This window comes from Suricata suricatta, chromosome 9 (assembly GCF_006229205.1).
Source record: "Suricata suricatta isolate VVHF042 chromosome 9, meerkat_22Aug2017_6uvM2_HiC, whole genome shotgun sequence".
NCBI classification, from domain to species: Eukaryota; Metazoa; Chordata; class Mammalia; order Carnivora; family Herpestidae; genus Suricata; species Suricata suricatta.
Window position 1 is genome coordinate 123,912,634 of NC_043708.1, and position 19,304 is coordinate 123,931,937.

General features: G+C 46.8%; 1 protein-coding gene across 1 annotated transcript in view; it reads left to right on the top strand.

The window, feature by feature from the left end:
* Positions 1 to 19,304, top strand: part of FAM169B (family with sequence similarity 169 member B) — an 86,501-nt gene that overhangs the window by 19,861 nt on the left and 47,336 nt on the right. The window contains 2 exon segments of the mRNA XM_029952589.1: positions 1,901 to 2,034; positions 6,047 to 6,146. Of these exon segments, the coding sequence (XP_029808449.1) occupies positions 1,901 to 2,034; positions 6,047 to 6,146 (234 nt within the window).

Consider the following 19,304-nt stretch of genomic DNA (forward strand, 5'->3'; position numbering starts at 1 on the left):
AGAGTGAGGTCCCAGAGTTCATTATTGACTTTTTCTTAGTTACTAAGAGGACTGTTAATTCTTCCGTCTTTATTTGAAACATTTGATCAGTACATTTATAGTTGTAATTTTTGAGTACACATTTTATACTCAAATACTTTACTTTTTTAAATGTTTATTTTGAGAGAGAGAGAGAGAAGAGGGGGAGAGGCAAAGAGAGAGGGGGAGAGAGCAGGCTCCTACCTCTCAAGGCAGAGTCTGACTCGGGCTTGATCCCACGAATTGTGAGATCACACCCCGAGCCAAAATCAGGAGTCAGACGCTTAGCCCACGGAGCCACCCGGGCGCCCCTCAAATCCTTTTGAAAACACCGAGTAGTGGGAGAATGTATTTGCTCATCTGTGTGTGCCCACGACGCTTGCAGCATGTGAAGCCTGGGACAGGGTTTGGGCCTAGGCAGAGGCGGGGGCCTGGTCTCTAGGCGCTCCTGACATCCTCCCTTTTCTGTGAGCGTTTCCCCCCCTTAAGGAATCCGTGGCAGAAACATTCCTCACAGGCAAACTCAGTAGACTGGAGACTTGAAAGCCTTTGCTGCTAACAGCAGCCCCTGTTTCCTGAAAAGTGGCTGGCGGGAGGCATGGAGGGTCTGAGAGGAAGGTGGGGAGCCGCTATGTCTGTGTTAGGAGGGGAGGGGCAGGAAGGGGGTGATCAGGCAGCCATTTCGGCAGCCCTACCCCTGTTGGAGGCCCAGAGCTGAGTCAGAGGCAGGATCCACAGCCGAGGAGGGGGCCACAGAGTCCCCTCCCACTTGGGGACACGCCAGCCAGAGGCCAGCCAGCATCTCAGGGGAAAACCGACTGCTGCTTCCAAGCCGAACTGGATGCTATCAATTTGTATGATTATTCAAGGATATAATTTTCCTCTACAAGTGTGATGATCAGAAAGAGGCACAGAGGAAGAGCCAGGGGGAACCTTGCAAATTAGTATGTACACTGGTCTCCCTGTGTACGGACAGGGGGGCTTACAGTTCCTCCTAACCGGTGCATTTCAACTCTCCTGCGTCACGGTAGCCCAACGCAAGGAGAAGAATTGGCAAATCGTACCTGCCTGCACGGTGAATATGGAAGCTGCCAAAACTCAGGCTGGGTTCTGTCCCCGTTATCAGGTTCTAACCTGGGGGCCCGGGTAGCTCAGTCGTTAACGAATCTGACTTCCACTCGAGTCGTGAGCTCATGGTTCGTGCGTTTGAGCCCCACATCAGATGAGCTTGAGCCCTGCTTCGGGTGAGCCCTGTTTTTCTCTCTCTGTCTCTGTCCCTTGCTCACTTGCCCCCCTCCCCTCTCAAAAAAAAAAAAAAAAAAGCTCCTAACCAGCTAGTGTGGGCTCTCAAGGTACCTGCCTGTGCAGGTGGCCGCTGTGGCTGACCCTCCGGGAAGACCCTTGGGAAACCTTCTGAGGGTCTGGGTGTGTGGGAGGAAGGTTCCGCAGCACTGCCGGAGGGGCCGGGTGGAACCCCCATCTCCCCAGGGCTGCTGCTGGCCCTGCCCTTGGGACTGTCTCCTGGTTTCTCTTGGCACCTGGTGTAGCACTACTTTTCATTGAGGAAAACAATAGGTGAACATAATTTTTACAGCAAGTGTTAATTGTATGCTTTAAAAGAAAAACCAACAGGGGCGCCTGGGCGGCTCCGTTGGTTTAGCATCTGACTCTTGATTTCAACTCAGGTCATAATTTCACAGTTCCTAGATCGAGCCCCACATTGGGCTTTGCCCTGACAGTGTGGAGCCTGCTTGGGATTCTCTCTCTTCCCCTCTCTCTGTACCCCTCCCCCCATGCCCCCCCAACATCCCAAACTTCAAGAAATAAGGGAATTTCCCTTTAACAAAAATCTAAGGTCATTTCTTGCTGTCTTTCCTCCTAGCAGGCATTTACCCAGTGGATATTTTGGAAGATGACCCTGAAAGGCATCGGGAAGCAACTGTGGGCTATTATGCGACACTCGGGGAAGGGAGACGGTCATCGGTAGAGGTCTTCTCTCTTCCTACCGGGGAGCAGGTATGTGTGATGTTACTTGTTGGTAGAGAGTTCTGTAAAAATCCAACTTACTGGAAAGTAGAACATGAGTACTAGAATGAGTATTATAGATTAAAAAAAACCAATAACGTCCAGAGTGAATACTAGAATAATTCCACGTTGAGAAGCAGAAGGATCCTACAATAGGCTTCGGGAGTCTTGAGTATACAGTCCAGTTATGGAAGGTGTTGAGCAAGACAGCCAGCTGTGGATCCCACATTTACGGCCTATTGGCTGTGTGATCTTGAGCAAGTGTCTTAACCTCTCTTGTTTTGATGTTCTTAAATTTAAAACTGGGACAATAACCGAGCTTACCTTGTACTGTTGCTCTGAGGACTAAAGGAGGCACTGTGTGATGCCTGGTTGGGCCTCAGTTTCCCCAAGTGTAAAACGTTTGGCTCAGTTTTAGAATTTTGTGATTTGGAATGAAGTTTTGTCAACTGGAGTGAAATTATATAAACATGATTTTAGTAGCCATAAGATTGCATTTTTTAAAAAAGTTTATTTATTTTGACAGAGTGAGTGGGGGAGGAGCAGAGAGAGAGAGAGAGAGAAAGGCAGAGAGAGAATCCCAAGCAGATTCCATGCTGTCAGCACAGAGCCTGATGCGGGGCTCAAACCCATGAACCATGAGATCTTGACAGAAGCCAGAATCAGACGCTTAACCCACTGAGCCACCCAGGTGCCCCAAGATTGCATTTTGAATAAGGACTGGAGGAGGACAGAGAGAAATGAAAACCATTTATTTGTCAGGATGGTGGGACTGTGGGTAAAATTTAAAAATCGTATCACCTTTAAGAACTTTGTTTTCCCCATGCAGTAAATGGAAAGAATATGTGAATCTTGGGCTGTACCTCAGTCAGTCCCCTTTCTCTCAGATTTGAGTCTGATGTTCAAAGAGACCAAGTTTTCTCGTTTTACGCATATGTAAGGTTTTACTCAGATTATCACTGCTGTCTGCTGACATAGTAGGGTTTCATTTCATTGTACTGAAGTTGTTCCAGAGTTAATTAGAAAAATGGCTTGTGCAGCTTATATAGTGTGGCTTCCTTGAGATTTTGAAGATGCTAATTCATAATCAAGCCCTAGAAGAATCCCCGGGGTGATTCCACGTTGTTGATCTGCAGAGGGAGGGCCCTGCACACACGCGCTTTCAGCGCCCCCTAGTGGCGGTTGAGCTGGACGAGACGCAAGCTCTCCGTTAGGGGTAGGGTTGCTAATTCTTGGGGAACCAGAAGCTGTGGGCTGCAGAGTGGGATGGAGGGTGAGGAATCGCAGGTACCTGGAGAAGGAGTTAGCCCTGGAGTACCTTAGGATGCAGTTCCAATCCTCTGCTTTCATTGCACGCTTATTTATGAGATTGTATTCCTTAAAAAACCCCGAATACGTAAGTATGCTCAGTGAGCCAATAATTTTAGTGTTATCAGCAAAAACACAACAAAATAAGACAGTTCTTAAAGAAAATTTGTTTTTATGTGATAGAAATGCTGAAATGACTTTATATTTCTCTGTTTCTCCCCCTTGGAAGAAAATAAGCTTCCACGAGAATATTATCCATTTGTTTTCCAACCCTTTTAGCAATTACTTAAGAAATGGTAACTGTTTTGTACCACTTAGTTGTTGAAATGGTCTAATTTTGGGTGCATCGGACCTCCTCGTTGCTTTTAGCAAATTTAACTCTTGTTGTTGAATCCAGAGAGATTTTTCCAAACAAAAAGGAAGAGGAGAGAGTGAGGATATGTCATACCCCATTGATCTGGTTCTCCTAAAAGTCCTGATTAACCGGTTCCAGTCTTAAAATTGTCCTATTACATTTAAACAATAATACTTATGATTTTTTTTCTGGTAATAAACCAGTGTATGCTGGTATAATTAATTGTATGATTAACAATACATTGTATAATATTTGGGAAACTGTAGCCAGGGACAGAGGTATTTAAAAAACCCACAGGTAACTGCTGTAAATACTTTGGCGTGTTTCATTTAAATTTTATTTCTGCATATACATTCTAAACATTCAAGTCCTTTCAGAATGCAATATTGTCTGTAATAAACATCTTTCTATGTTAATACAATGCTCTGTGTGTATATTTTTTAAAAGACTTTATTTTTGGGGGGCGCCTGGGTGGCTCAGTCGGTTGAGCGTCCGACTTTGGCTCAGGTCACGATCTCTCGGTTCATGAGTTCGAGCCCCGCGTCGGGCTCTGTGCTGACAGCTCAGAGCTCTGAGCCTGGAGCCTGCTTCGGATTCTGTCTCCCTCTCTCTCTGGTCCTACTCCACTCATGCTTTATCTTTTTCTCAAGAATAAATAAACATTAAAAAAATAATAAAAAAAGATTTTATTTTTGAGTAATTGCTTAAACATAGGACTCCAACCTCCAACCCCAATATCAAGAGTCGCGTGCTCCACGTACCCAGCCATCCGGGGGCTCCTGTAAGTATTGTTTTCAGTGCCCTCTAACAGCCCTCTGATGGGGAAACTGCTTCACAGAACCACCCCGGGGTGGGGGCGGGGGGAGCAGCTCCGAGACTCCCTAAAGGTGACTTGAGTTTGGGAAGAAACAGTTCTCTGAAGCCACGGAAACCTTCACAGGCAACCGGCCTGCCTAGCTCAGTGCCACATTCTTTTCTCCTTTTCTTATATTCTCCTCGGTTTTCAGTGACCCAGCAATAGCACTGCTAGGGATCTACCCAAGGGATACAGAAGTGCTGATGCATAGGGGCACATGTACCCCAATGTTCATAGCGGCACTTTCAACAATAGCCAAAACATGAAAAGAGCCTACATGTCCATCACCTGATGAGTGGATCAAGAAGATGTGGTATATATACATGATGGAGTACTACATGGCAATGAGAGGGAATGAAATCTGGCCATTCGTGGCAACGTGGATGGACCTTGAGGGTGTCATGCTAAGCGAAATAAGTCAGGCAGAGAAGGACAGATATCATATGTTGTCACTCATAGATCTAACAGGAGAGACCTAACAGGGGACCATGGGGGAGGGGAAGGGGGGGAATAGGGAGAGGGAGGGAGGCAAATCATGAGAGACTCTTGAATACTGAAAACAAACTGAGGGCTGAAAGGGGAGGGGGAAAGGGGAAGGGAGGTGATGGGCATGGAGGAGGGCACTTGTGGGGAAGAGCACTGGGTGTTATATTGAAAACAACTTGACAATAAGAGCACTGGGTGTTATATTGAAAACAACTTGACAATAAACTATAAAAAACAAAAATAAAAATAGACGTTGCAATGGAAGGTGTTGACCTTCCGCTTTGGGAGCCGGGAGCAGTGGGCTCGATGGCCCCAGAGAGGGCTGGGATGGCAGCGCTTTGGAGAAGGCGGACAGACCCCCGCATGAGCGGCTCCACACGTGCTGCTTGGTGCTCCTCTGGGCCAGGAGCGAACGGGCACCAGCACTGAGGTGCTTGCCCCTGGGCTGCCCCGGAGCGGGAGCCGAGCCTGCAGGGTGTGGGTTTCCTGAGACTACTCGAAGGCAGCCCGAGTGGCATCGTGGGTGGAACAGCCTTGTCGAGGCTGTTTCTGTGGAGGGGCCACGGGAAGACAGTGGAGGCCAGCCTGGCAGGGGCAAGCCCGAGGTGGGCGTGTGGCCAGTGGCTTTTGTGGACTGAGGTCCAAGGGGGATTTGGGTCTGGGAGGCGGATGCGGCCTGAGGCATATGGAAAAGAGAGACTGGAAGGGTATCAGCTGAGTGGGTATCTAGTCAGTACTTGGATAGATGGACAAGTAAACAATGGATGGGAGGGCTTTGCTGGGTGGGGGACAGAGGAAGGGCCTTTGTCACAGCCCATTTGTATTTGGCTCAGAGTGGGTAAAGGTTTCCGTTTCCACGTTGCCTCCATCCTGTCAAATTAACCTCTGGGTAACGGTTCTTTTGGTGAATCCTGTGCTAATTAATTGTGAAGTAATTTCCTGTGCCCTTACCAGGACGACAGAACAAAATGCTGATTTTATTTACTTATTTTTTTCAGATTAATCTGGAAGCTTCGTCTGTTCGCTTTTGCACTGTGTACCGTGACGAACCTCAACATAAAATATTAGCCTTGGTTAATCCCCAGGACACAGAGACAGGTTGGTAGTTATTAATGGATTAAAGAAACAAGAATTCTGATTTAATTGTTTATAGCTAATGGAATTAAATACGTAGAATGGTGATTGTACTCTGAGGCCAGACCTAGACGAATATTGAGGCAGAAGTGATTTATTTTCAGCCTTTAGAGATCTGATAGTGTGCATTATTTTTGTTTACTGACACACATGTTGGCTTTTGTATTAAGACACTAGACACCCTCCGGGCGCCCAGGTGGCTCAGTCGGTTGAACATCCGACTTCGGCTCAGGTCATGATCTCACAGTTTGTGAGTTCCAGCCCCACATCGGGCTCTGTGCTGACAGCGCAGAGCCTGGAGCCTGTTTCGGATTCTGTGTCTCCCTCTCTCTCTGCTCCTCCCTGGCTCTTACTGTCTCTTTCTCAAAAATTAAAAAAAAACATTAAAAAAAAAAGACACTAGACACACTTGTATGAACAATGACTATTCTGAGCCGCCGTTGAGGGCAGGACTTGCTGTTCTTGTTTATAACATGTATCAGTGCATGCAGCGGGGGAGCCCTTGGGCTGGAGTGTCCCCACAGCCCCATGAAGCACAGGGACTCTTCTTATCCCCCACATACAAAGGAGACCTCAGATGGTCAGGTGATTCGCCGGGACCACACAGCTAGTGCAAGATGGGGGGAGTTTTGCAGGGTGATGGTTGGGTGGGGTTTTGTTTCCGGTGGGGAAATGTATGTAATCTGTAACTCATTTATTCTTCCTCTGCATTATGAAGACCGTTTGGGACTGATTTCAGCTCCTTGGAGTAAGTGCCAAATTGCATATTGGGAGGGGTCTGGGGCTGTTGATCGTGGACGGCAGGAGGTGGGGAGGGGAGAAGGACTCCGTCCAGCCCATGATTCCACCTAGGACCCAGGGCACCCGTGAGCTGTAAGCAGAACACCTTTGAAGTCTCTGACTTCAAGGGGGTCCCAATTAAATTCCATTCTATAAAAAAATTTTTAATGCTTTATTTTTGAGAGAGAGACAGAGCGTGAGTGTGAGAGGGGCAGAGAGAGAGGGAGACACAGAATCTGAAGCAGGCTCCAGGCTCCGAGCTGTCAGATCAGAGCCCTCCACGGGGTTTGAACCCATGAACCATGATATCATGACCTGAGCTGAAGTCAGATGCTTAACTGACTGAGCCACCCAGGCACCCTAGCTCCATTCTATTTTAGAAATTTTCTCCTTGATTATATTTTCTGTTTTACAGATTTTTTTTTAATGGACCATGTACTGTTTTCCTAATAAGAAATTTAAAAAGACCAACCATTTATCTGTCAGCCCTCCTTAAATGCTGTGGTTTCTGGTGAAAGTTTGGGGTTACAAATCTTTATAATTTGCCCAGGGGGGCTCTTGAGGTCTCCAGCCCCCCTGGAGGAAGACCTTTGCTTTTCACCCTGTGTATCTGGGGTTTGTACTCAGAAGACGTCCTGATGGGTGTCACAAAGCCGAAGGTGACATCCTGGACTGGAGAAAATTACTCGGTGCAAATACTGTCGTTTTTGCTTCTTTTCTTGTTAATCTGGAGACACAAATGTGCTCAGCTAGCTGTCTGTGGGAGTTTTCGGCATGTTGGCAAAGCCTCTTCCTTGGCCTTGGCTGAGAGAGGCTGCTGTGGGTGGGAGCCCTCCAGTCCAGGTCCAGGACTCCGTCCGTTTCTGTCCAACAGAACCTTGGTTGCCGTGACCACAGGGGCTATGAGAACCCCAGGCCTTTGACATTGCCTTGAATTTGGGATTCCATCACCAGGTTAGCAAAAGTAACAAGATGTGCCCACAGGCACTCTTCAGTGAACAGATTGTCAACAAAACTCAAAATATCATTTGTCGATTTTAAGAAAACGTCCAAATATCAGCAGCGTTCCCTCCCCTCCCCCCACCTTTTTTCGGCATTTAACAATATCCCCGGTTATAGGTCTTTAACTATAATTTGCATCATGTAAACATATGACTGACTCATAAATCTGTTTCCTATTTATACTGTACTTAATTTTTTGGTTGTTTTCAAGAATGTATTATAATAAATATTCATAAGCTACAAGAAATCTCACTCCGGACCTTTCCTTATGTATAATAGCACTTTAAATAAAGTTTTCAAATGTTTTCCTACTGGCTGGGGCTCTGTGGTGCTTGCTGAAATTTTGCACACGTTCCCGAAAGTGCGCAGGTGTTAGGCATACCTTGTGCTCTTTAATCTTGTGTTTAGACGTGGACATGAGTGATGAACGTACCTCCTGTAGCTGAAACATATGAACTCTGGGGATGCCGGGGTGGCTCGGGCGGTTAGGCGTCTGACTTCGGCTTGGGTTATGAACTCCGGGTGTGTGAGTTCGAGCTCCACGTCGGGCTCTGTGCTGACAGCTCAGAGCCTGGAACCTGCTTCGGATTCTGTGCCTCCCTCTCTCTCTGCCCCTTCCCTGCTCACATTCTGTCTCTCTCTCAAAAATAAATAAACTTAAAAAAAGAAACAGAACATACGAACTCTGAAGCAGCTGATGGTATGGTAGACCCTCTTCCCAGCCCTGACCCGCTGGTCACATCACCCCCATGCTTAGTTGTGACCGTTGAGAACACGGTCCCTGGCGCCTTTGTAATTCTGCTTGAACATCTGTATCGGTGAAGGTCATGTGTGTTTGGGTGTATGTGTGGTTGGATGGACCCTAGAGGGATCTGAAGCTGGTGGATAAACCCCGTGTCTTAGTTAATTATTGAGAAGCTGGTTGAATCCAACACAGCAATTCCCAATAACCCTGTGAGCAAATGACAAACATCCTGGAGTTCTGAACTTTCGAGGATAAGGAGTAAACATTCATGACAGGCTGCTTTTGGGATGTAAGTCGGGAAGCACTTTCCAGAAGGGTGGTTTGGGAAGCACGTGCCTTTGTCCTGTGGGCTTCATTCTTGACTGTCTCTGATCAAAGGCCGGTCGGTCACCAATGCTGCCCACCCCCGTTCCCTAGTGGCCTCTCAAGGGCCTTATCTTTCATTCCTTTCCCCTTGTTTTACTATTCCTCCTATTTTTAAATTCTTATCTGATGTCAAGTGTTTACAGAGATGAAAAAATAACTCCTTATCAAAAAAAAGCTGTGGGCTTTTTCTTATCTCCTGCACTCAATTGAGACTGTGTATCCTAGCATTCCAGTTTCCCACCAACAGATGGCCCTTGGCCTTTCCCATTTCCTCCTGTGGTTCGCAGAGAAGAATAGAATGAACCTGGACAGTGTCAGAGACAACTGTTTTGGCTTCTGGTCGCCAGCTGCCTGGGCGACCCAGAAAAGTGATTTGGCCGGAACCAGTTTTGTCGTTTGCAAAACAGGACACCTCACCTTGTGAGCATGAAGTGATTTGTGGCAGAAAAGCCGATGATGCTCTGGACCGTCCAGGGCCGAGTGTAGACGTGAGGCCAGTTGTGTTCTTCCATCAGGGTGCACTTGGCTCTTGCACATGAGCGTATGTGGCACTCGCACTTCCTCCATCTTCAAGTGTTGTGTTCTTTTTTTTTTTAGTGTTTTATTTATTTTTGATACAGAGAGAGACAGAGCATGAGAGGGGGAGCGGCAGAGAGAGAAGGAGGCACAGAACCGGAAGCAGGCTCCAGGCTCTGAGCTAGCTGTCAGCACAGAGCCCGACGTGGGGCTCGAACCCACGAACGTGAGATCTGACCTGAGCCGAAGCCGGAGGCTTAACCGACTGAGCCCCCCAGGCGCCCCTCAAGTGTTGTGTTCTAGAAGCCGTGGATTTTAGAACAGGAGTCGTTCCGGTCAAGCGCTGGCCACGCTTCGGTAGCTGTGTTACCTCGCTGATGAATTCTGCCTGCATAGCTCATGGATAGGAAGGCAGTTCCATACTAGAACCTAATTTTAAGAGAGTTATTTCCTTCTATGGATCCCAAACCGCCTCACGGGATAAATGTCATACAGTCCATCCAAAAGCCATCGATGATCAAGGATGCGCCTGAGAGGACCTGTCTCTATACCTCCCGAGTAAAAAGACCCAGATGGTGGTTTTCATCTTCAGAAACCCCAGTGATCCCCGGCACTGATGCTGGGACTGCGGTAATGGACGGGTAATACCCCAATGCAATTATAGGTTTGTTCTCTTTGGTGCTGCTCAGAGCACATAGGGGGCAAACTGGCACTTACCATGGAGAATAACCAGTGCGACGAGAGGGCTTGAAACCATTTGAACAAGATTTGAAAACACTAGGGTATGTAGCTTTGGAGGAGGGATGCAGGGGTCCAGAAGCTCATGATTGCAGGGCTGTTTAGATCATTAGGTCCAGTATTTTCCAAGATGATTTTAGGGGGCTGTGGTTGAATTTCAGGAAAAAAAAAGATGATCTTTTGAATTTTATATCAATCCTAAATATATCAAGGAAAAAGTTTTTATTTCCTAGTCATATGCCTTTGACACTTATCTAACACTTGTTAATCTTAAAAAAAAAAGAAGAAGAAGAAAGGAAATGGGCTCTCCCAGGTGAGAGCCCATAGCTAGAATTGAAAGATTTGTCTAAGGTTTATTTTTATAACAGCAAATGGTGCCTTGTTTGTGGTAGGGCTAAGAAGGTTGGTGTATAAATCTGTCAGAGTCCTGGGGGTGCTGTGTGGGGACACTGGCCTCTAGTCTGGGGTCTCTGCATCCTGGGATAGCCTATTCTTGGACAGCTCTGAGGATTAGAACATTCTTTGTCAGGAGTCCAAACTGATGTACTAGCACGTCTCCTCCCAGTCCGGTGCCCCCATCGGGGACATCCAAGCTGGTAGGCAGGGCTCTTCCACAGAATAGATCCTCCCGGGCTTGGGCCAGCTGCCATGTCTGACACCCATTTTTCATTCTTCAACTGCTCCTCCAGTGACGTGGGCCCTAGGGCTCATGACATCCTGGATTCTCTTTTGAGTCAGATATTGGCTTCTCCTGGAACATGGCGTCCAGGGCCTGCATCATGGATGCTGTCGAGGTTGAAGAACGTGGGTCATGGAGTCCATTAGACCTGACTGCAAATCCTCGGTCCTTGGTAGTAGGGTGGTCTGGGTGAAGCTACTCAGTGTCCCCGAGCTTCCGTTTCCTGTCTCTTTTTACTCAGCAGTGTGGCCCGTGGCCCAGCTGTGAGACATCACCAAGAAGCTTATTAGAAATAAATGTAGGAGTTGGGGTACCTGGGTGGCTCAGTCAGTTAGGCGACTGACCTTAGTTCAGGTCATGAGCTCACGATGTGAGTTCAAGCCCCGCTTCAGACTCTGCACTGACGGTGTGGAACCTCCTTGGGATTCTCTCTCTGCCCCTCCCCTACTCGCTCCCATACACTCTTTCTCTCAAAATGAATAAACAAACTTAAAAAAAAAAAAGAAATGCAGGAGCTTAGACCCTCTCAGACTTGCTGAGTCAGAATCTGTACTTTAATGGGGCGCCTGGGTGGCTCAGTTGGTTAAGCAGCGACTTTGGCTCAGGTCATGATCTCAGTCTGTGGGTTTGAGCCCCATATTGGACTCTGTGCTGACAGCTCAGAGCCTGGAGCCTGCTTTGGATTCTGTGTCTCCCTTTCTCTCTGCCCTTCCCCCACTCCTGCTTTGTTTCTCTCTCTCTCAAGACTAAATAAATATTTTAAAAAATTAAAAAGAAGAATCTGTACTTTAACAAGACCCCAGATGCACATTACCATCTAAGAAATGCTTGCTCTAGAACAGCGAGGCAAGAGTGGCTGCTGAGGGCTTTTCTCCCGCCCCTTGCATGTTCTGCTTCCACACTCTGCCTCGGTGCGCCTCAGCATTGCTGTGGAACCAGCCTCACCTTCAGCTGACAGCTAGCTCATTATCATGCATGCCTGGGCTTCTGGGCTTTTTCAGCACCAACTCATTATTAAGACATGGCCCCGTCCTCCAAGATTTGTAGAGTTGATGTTTTGAACCTACAGAAAAGACTACTTTTATTCCCATTATGTGTGTAAACAGATTTATTGAGACATAATTCACATGTTATACAATTATTCATTAAAATTTTTTTATTAAAGTTTTTTTAATGTTTATTTCTTTTTGAGAGGGAGTGTGTGTGTGAGTAGGGGAGGAACTGAGAGAGAGGGAGGCAGAGGATCTGAAGCAGGCTCTGTGCTAACAGCAGACAGCCCCATGCGGGGCTCCAACTCATGAACCTTGAGATCATGACCTGAGCTGAAGTCGGACACTTAACCAACTGAGCCACCCAGGCATCCCATACAACTACCCATTTCAAGCATATAGTTCGACGGTTGTTAGTATGTTCATAGAGTTTTGCATTTATCGCCACACTGAGTTTTCATTATCCCTAAAGGACGCCAACCTGTCTGAACCTTGTGTATCACTTTCTCCTGCCCACCTGTCCTCTGCTGTTTCTATGAATTTGTCTATTCTGGATGTTTCATATGAATGGAATCATGGCCTTTTGAGTCTGATTTCTTTCACGCAGCATGATGTTCTCAAGGATTATCCATGTCGTAGATGCTCTGGCACTTCATTGATTTTTATGGTTCCACACTATTCCATTGTATGGATATACTACATTTTATGCATCCATGTATTAGTTGATGGACATTTAGGCTATTTCCACCATTTGGCTATTATAAATAATGCTGCTGAGGAATTTATGTACAAGGTTTTGTGTGGACAGATATGCATACATCTTTTCGAGTCAGCGTTTTTGTTTCCTTCGGATAGATACCCAGAAGTGCAGTTGCTGGATCATATAGTCCTTTTATTTTAAATTTTGTGAGGAACCTTCATATTGCTTTCCATAGTGGCTGCACCAGTGTACATTCCCACTAATAGTGCACAAAGGTTCCTTTTTCTCCACACCCTCACCAAAGTCTTTTTGATACTAGTCATTCAAACAGACATGAGGTGATGTCTCATTTTTATTTTGGTTTGCATTTTCCTGATGGCTAGTGATATTGGACACTTTGTCATGTGCCTGTTGGCCATGTGCATGTCTTTGGAAGAATATCTGTTCGTATTGTGTTCTGAGACTACGTTTCCAGTGCGTGGAGGGGTGTTTTCCCATCCAACAGCAAGTAATTCTCCATCTATCAGCTGGGTGATACACCATTCAACTCAGTTCTGACACCACCTACCCAGAGGTAGCATCGATCCCACAAGGTATGGGTTCAATCCTATAAGCTTCTCCCCAGCCCCTTCAGATGCCCGTTACAAGCCCAGGTTGTTACTTTTACTTCTGGCCAACTGTCTACAGATTGGAGGTTCCCATGACCTTGTCTTTGAACTTTATATGCCAGTTACACATCTAGGTTGTTACCTGTTTTCAGACGGCTATAAAATCAGAGTTTTCTACTTCTTGAGCTTGATTTGCTTGCCAGAGTGGCTCATGGAACTCAGAAACATTTCATTCACTAGATCACTGGTGTATATAGAAGGCTATAACTCAGAACAGCCAGATGGAAAAGTTGTATAGGGCGAGGTATGGGGAAAGGGCAAGGAGATTTCACATCCACTCCAGGTATTCCATTCTTCCGTTAGCTCCGCATATTTATTGGCCTGGAAACTCTTCGAACCTTCTCCTTCATGATATAGACATGATAGATTAAATCATTGCCCATTGGCAATTGACTCAACCTTTAGCCTCTTTCCTCTTCTCAGAGGTCAAGGTGATGGGACTGGAAGTTCCCATGGTGGATCACATGGCTTGTTCTCCTGAAACTAGCCTCTATCCTTAGGAGCTGCAAAAGTCACCTTGTTAACCTAACAAGAGACACCTTTGCCACTTAAGAAATTGCAAGGCGCTCCTAAAGGGGCTCTGCCAGAAACAGGGATGATGATTATATATGTATGTATAATATGTAGTCCTTGTTATAAATCACAGTATCACACAGACCCTCTGCCCATTTTGTAATCAGATTATTTGTTTGGTTGCTATGGAGTTGTAGGAGTTCTTTATATATTTTGTATACTAACCCTTTACCAAATATATGGTTTGCAAATATTTTCTCCTATTTGGTAGCTTGCTTTTTCATTTTGTTGCTGGTTTCCTTGGCTGTGCAGAGGCTTTTTAATTTGATGTAGCCGCACTTGCTTATTTTGCTTTTATTGCCTTTGCTTTTGGTGTCAGATCCAAAAAACCGTTGCCAAGACCAATGTCAAGGAGTCGTTGTGGTTTTTAAAGAATCTTATTTATTTTATGTTTATTTTTATTTTTTAGAGCCATTGTGGTTTTGATTTGCATTTCCCTGATGACTAATGATGTTGAACATCTTTTCAAGTGTTTACTGGCCATTCTTATATCTTCTTTGGAAGATTTATCTATTTCAGACTCTTCACCCATTTTTACATTGGATTATTTTTGTTCTTATTTTTGAGTTGTAAGAATTCTTTATGTATTCTGGACACAAGTCTCTTAGTAGGTATATGATTTGCAAATATTTTCTCCTTTTCTATCTCTTCTATGGGCTGTCTTTTTACTTTCCTAATAGTGTCCTTAGAAACACAAAAGTTTAAAATTTAAAAAATTAAATTAATTTATTTATATTGAGAGAGAGAGAAAGAGAACAAGGGGGTAGGTTCAGAGAGAGGGGGGAGAGAGAGGATCCCAAGCAGGCTCCCCACTGTTAGCAAAGAGCCCGATGTAGGACTTGAGCTCACCAACTGTGAGATCATGACCTGAGCTGAAATCAAGATTTGGCTGCTTAACCAACTGAGCCACCCAGGCACCCTTAAAAAGTTTTATTATGCTTAGTTTATCCATGTTTTGTTGCTTGTGCTTTTGTGTCCTATTTAAGAAAGCTTTGCTTGTTTGAAGAATAGAACCTTCTATTCAGGTAGATTAACTCTTCCTTCTGGCTGTTTAGTTAATGTCATTTAGCCTTCTGAAATTGTACATTCTTTTTTTTTTAAGTTTATTTATTTTATTTTCAAGTAATCTCTCCACTCAATGTGGGGCTCAAACTCATGACCTTGAGATAAGGAGCCACATGTTCTTCTGACTGAGCCATCCAGATGCCCTTGAAGGTGTGTACTTTATTTTTAATCCAAGTCGTTTAAAAGATGCTGTATTTGTAAATTCATACAGTTAATGATACCACTAAATATACACCCAACCCGTTATTTAGCATACATTTCTGGTTCATCCATAAGGAGATTTAAAGATGTTTTCTGAAATGCATGCCTGAAATTAAGAATGGAGGAAATCTGGCTAATGAAATGAAGATTACTCATGTTTCATTATGTTCTTAACACTAGCCAGGCACTCTTGTTAGAAAAGGTGAGTGAGGCCAGTTTGCCTTTTTTGGTCTTGGTGAATTCATGCTGATTTTATTTAAAAAAATCTTTTTTAATGTTTATTTATTTTTGAGAGAGAGAGAGAGAGAGAGAGAGAGAGAGAGAGAGACTGAGCAGGAGTGGGGGAGGGGCAGAGAGAGCGAGGGAGACACAGAATCTGAAGCAGGCTCCAGGCTCTGAGCTGTCAGCACAGAGCCCGATGTGGGTCTCGAACTTGGGAACAGTGAGATCATGACCTCAGCCAAAGCTGGATTCTCAACCAACTGAGCCACCCAGGCACCCCAATTCATGCTGATTTTAAATCGAGTCTTTTTTTTCTAGGATCCTTATGGACCGTCTTTTATAATTCACTCTAGACTGTCATTAGGAGGGGAGGTTCAGCAAACCAGGCTTTGGTTCTCAGATCTACATCTTCTCCTCACACATTAGGATAGTTCTGGTTCTTTCGGGCTTTGTCTCTTTGGTTGTTGTTTTGTTTTGCTTTTGGCCCAACCGTAGCCTCCCATATACTCTCAGAGATTAAGGGTTGAAACTTCAGGATTACATTCGCAGGACTTTCTGGCCCCTGGGACATAAATTCGCTGCGTCTGGAGACTTGAGCGTCTCTGAAAGTAGCTAACGCACCCCTCTTGTCTTTCCACTATTTTCAGTCGCCGACCTTGCTCCTAATGTGGAGCAAGTGACGATGGTCCTCTGTGACCATTAGAGCACCTGGCTAAGGGGTGTTTCTACCTCCATGTTCTCCCCTTGAGGCCGGGCAGTCTACCCAGGCACAGCTCCCCCTATTTTCTTGAGTGTCTTCCTAGGCTGCCCAAACTTACTGCTACAGCCTTTCCCACGTAACCTTAAAGGATTGTGCCGGGCCTGGGTTATGGGGGGCTTTTTACCCTCTTGTTCTTTTAACATCTGACCCTTTCTGTCGGAAGGTCTCTCAGCAAACTCCTGCGCCACATGTGTTGTTTTCCTGGATGATCTCTACCTGTTTTCCATGTTAGGGAACTTGCCAGAATTTTTTTTCAGCACTTTTTCTGACAATTTTCTGTTCAATATATATATCTTTTCATATAAAACCCAGTGGCCAGATGACCAGAGGGGATGGTGAAGACTATCCAGAGGCTGATTAAAAAATGGTAATTTGTAATTGAGTCAAATGAAAGAGACCTAATGGTACGGTGCTATAGAAGTTTCTAGAATAGGGGGTCTTTTGGGTATTGCTGGGTTGAGGGAGAGGCCAGCCCTGGTTCTCGGCAGGGAAATGACAATCTGGTCAAAAAAGGGGGCGGGAGTTCTCCATGGTCTATTTTCTGGGACCTCTGAGTCTATTTCCTGGCATTCGAGCTCACTGGTGACCTCTGGGGGCTAGGGGCTCTGGACCTGAAGGAGCACCTGCAGAGGCACTGGGGACCCAGAAGCTCATCCCATCCCTCCTCCTGCCCCCCAGCAGCTTCCCATCTTCAGAGTCTGGCCATGACTCACACTGGTCCCTTCTTTGGATATTTTAAAGCTTCCTTTCACAGAACCTTGTCATTATCCCCTGGCCCTGGGTGCTGGGAGGCCATGCTGAGGGCAGTTAGAAAGATGCTCCCGTGATGCTCTGGAGGATGGGTGGGCTCTGGGGCTGGAGACAGGGGTCCTGTTTGGATCTTCAGCCCTTCCCAGAGTGCCTTATGTGTGCCTAGAAGGGAGGATGAATGGAAGGACAAGCCAGCAGATCCTCGGGAAGATGGTTAGCACCCAGGGGAGGGGTGCTGAGGGCTTGCCTGGTGGGAGGAGGGCACAGGCTGGAGAAACAGCGGGCAGGACAGGATTGGGGGTAGATGGCAGGTACGGGGAGGAAGGGCTGGGAATGTCTCAGCTGGTGGTGCCAACAGTGCTGGGTGACTGGGAAGGAAAGTCACCTTCTGAATGAGGGGACACTGAGCTCATATCTGAAGGGTGTGGGAGCTGAGGTTGGACAGTGGGGTCTGGGTGGGGCCCTGGCTGCCCCTTCAGTGTGGGGCACATCACTTTGCAGCTCTTTTCTGGTGGCCATTTATTCGCAGGTCATTTTGTGTGGCTCATCTCTGTAGGTGGACGGGAGGGCTCTTCCGGGTGGGTGTTGGGTCAGTTCTGGTCAGCTCCCCGTGCAGGGGGAGCGGGGGGAGGGGGCGAGGCTGACAAACAGCCGGATGTTTCCAGAGCCTGCAGCCCGAGGAGAGATTGTCTGTGGTCTTCTCACCACATGTTGACTTCTCTGATTAGAACATCTCTCCCCCTAGCTCGCTTCCAGGACGTTTTGTGACCAAGCATAACACTCATCCTTCAAATTGCTGCTAATTTATTTACAGTTTTTGGTGATTGCATGTCATGTGCACCCTGAGAAAAACAAGCAGGGAATCAAAAAATGATGATTTTTTCCTGGAAAAGCATGCCCGTTCTAGGCCTGCAGCAACAGCAACGAGCCAAGGCAAACATTCGGATGAAACTGGAACCCTCTGGAGCCCAGCCTTCCGAGTGGCTGTTGCGGGGCCGGGCCGGGATTGCGACATGCCAGGCCCCAGTCCAGGCCTTCTCGGGGATGTGTTTGGGGCAGGTGGGTGGTGGGTCGGGGTCGGGGGTGGGAGGTGTGTCCCTAACTTGCCCAGGGAGCTTCACAATCCTATCCGGGATGCTCCTCACCCCGAGTGTGCTGTCTAGATTTTGGAGAGGGGTCAAGGGTGGAAGGTCAGAGGGTAGGGGTGGAAGGGCGCTGCCAACTTCTGACTCCCAGAAACGGAGCTCTTCGTCCTGAGTGTGCCTTAAAGGGGGAGGCCTGGCCTCCTGGGGCCTGGGATCCATGGGGCTCAAACACAGCCCCGTGTAGCAGGATGAGCCTGCCAGTGGGACTCAGTGAAATGGTGGTTTCTGCCTGTCCAATAAAAGCAAGCCAATATGGCGGCCGGGGTGGAGGCAATGGAGGAGAGACTTGCTGGCCCCGTAAAGTCTGAATTTCAGCACGTGCATGGAGAAGTTTGCAGAAATTGCAGTTTTTCTGGCTCTGAAATGTGATGACCCCACAGACTCACAAAACCAAGTGTCCAGGGACCACCTGGTCAGCAGGCACCCCATTAGTGCAGACATTGGATCCTTATGTTTGAGTCTGGGCTTGCTTTTTCCGGTAATGTAAAGGTCAATGTCAGCCCAAGTCAGGTCCCTCCCCGCCCCCCTCCGCCTTCCACACTGGTGGAGTCTCACTTAAGTGGGTTTGACAGTTTGTGGGAAAAGAGTGCTGGCCAGAAATGCAGCTTCAGTTTAAATACCTGTTCCTCCTTGGCAGCTGAGGTGCCCGTGTGACCGTGAACGTGAGGCCAGCGCCAGGTGGCCCCCAGGTTAAGTAGGACCTGAATTCCCTTAAGCTAGAGGAGCTCCACGCTAGAAACTGAGGGTTCTGTTTTCCCTGGGCAATCAGGGGTTCAGATTGAAAAGCTGTGGGCAGTGACAGCATCGTGTTTTGGGAACACATGTTGGCTATTGTTTGGGATTTTCTTCTTTATTCCTTGTTAATTTATGGTACTTACTGTGAGTTGGATTTAAACGTAGGGGAAAACAGCATCCCACAAACAAAGACATGTCATTCTTACCAAGGGACTAATGGTATTTGCAAAAACAGGGAAGGTCCAAGGAAAATATTTTTAGTGCCAAGGATGGAGCCATTGTCTAAGGCTGAGAGGGGTGTCTTTGAGGCATCTGAGGGTTTTCCCACTGCATCGAGGGCTGTCTGCACCTGTCTCTGCTTCCCTGAGCCTCAAGAAACTCTCCACGCTTGCTTTGGCCAAGACTGGTGATTTTAAGATTCCTTTCCTAGATGGACTAGCTTTGGTGTGGGTCTTTCTTTCTTCCTCCCTCCCCCGCCCCGTCTCTCT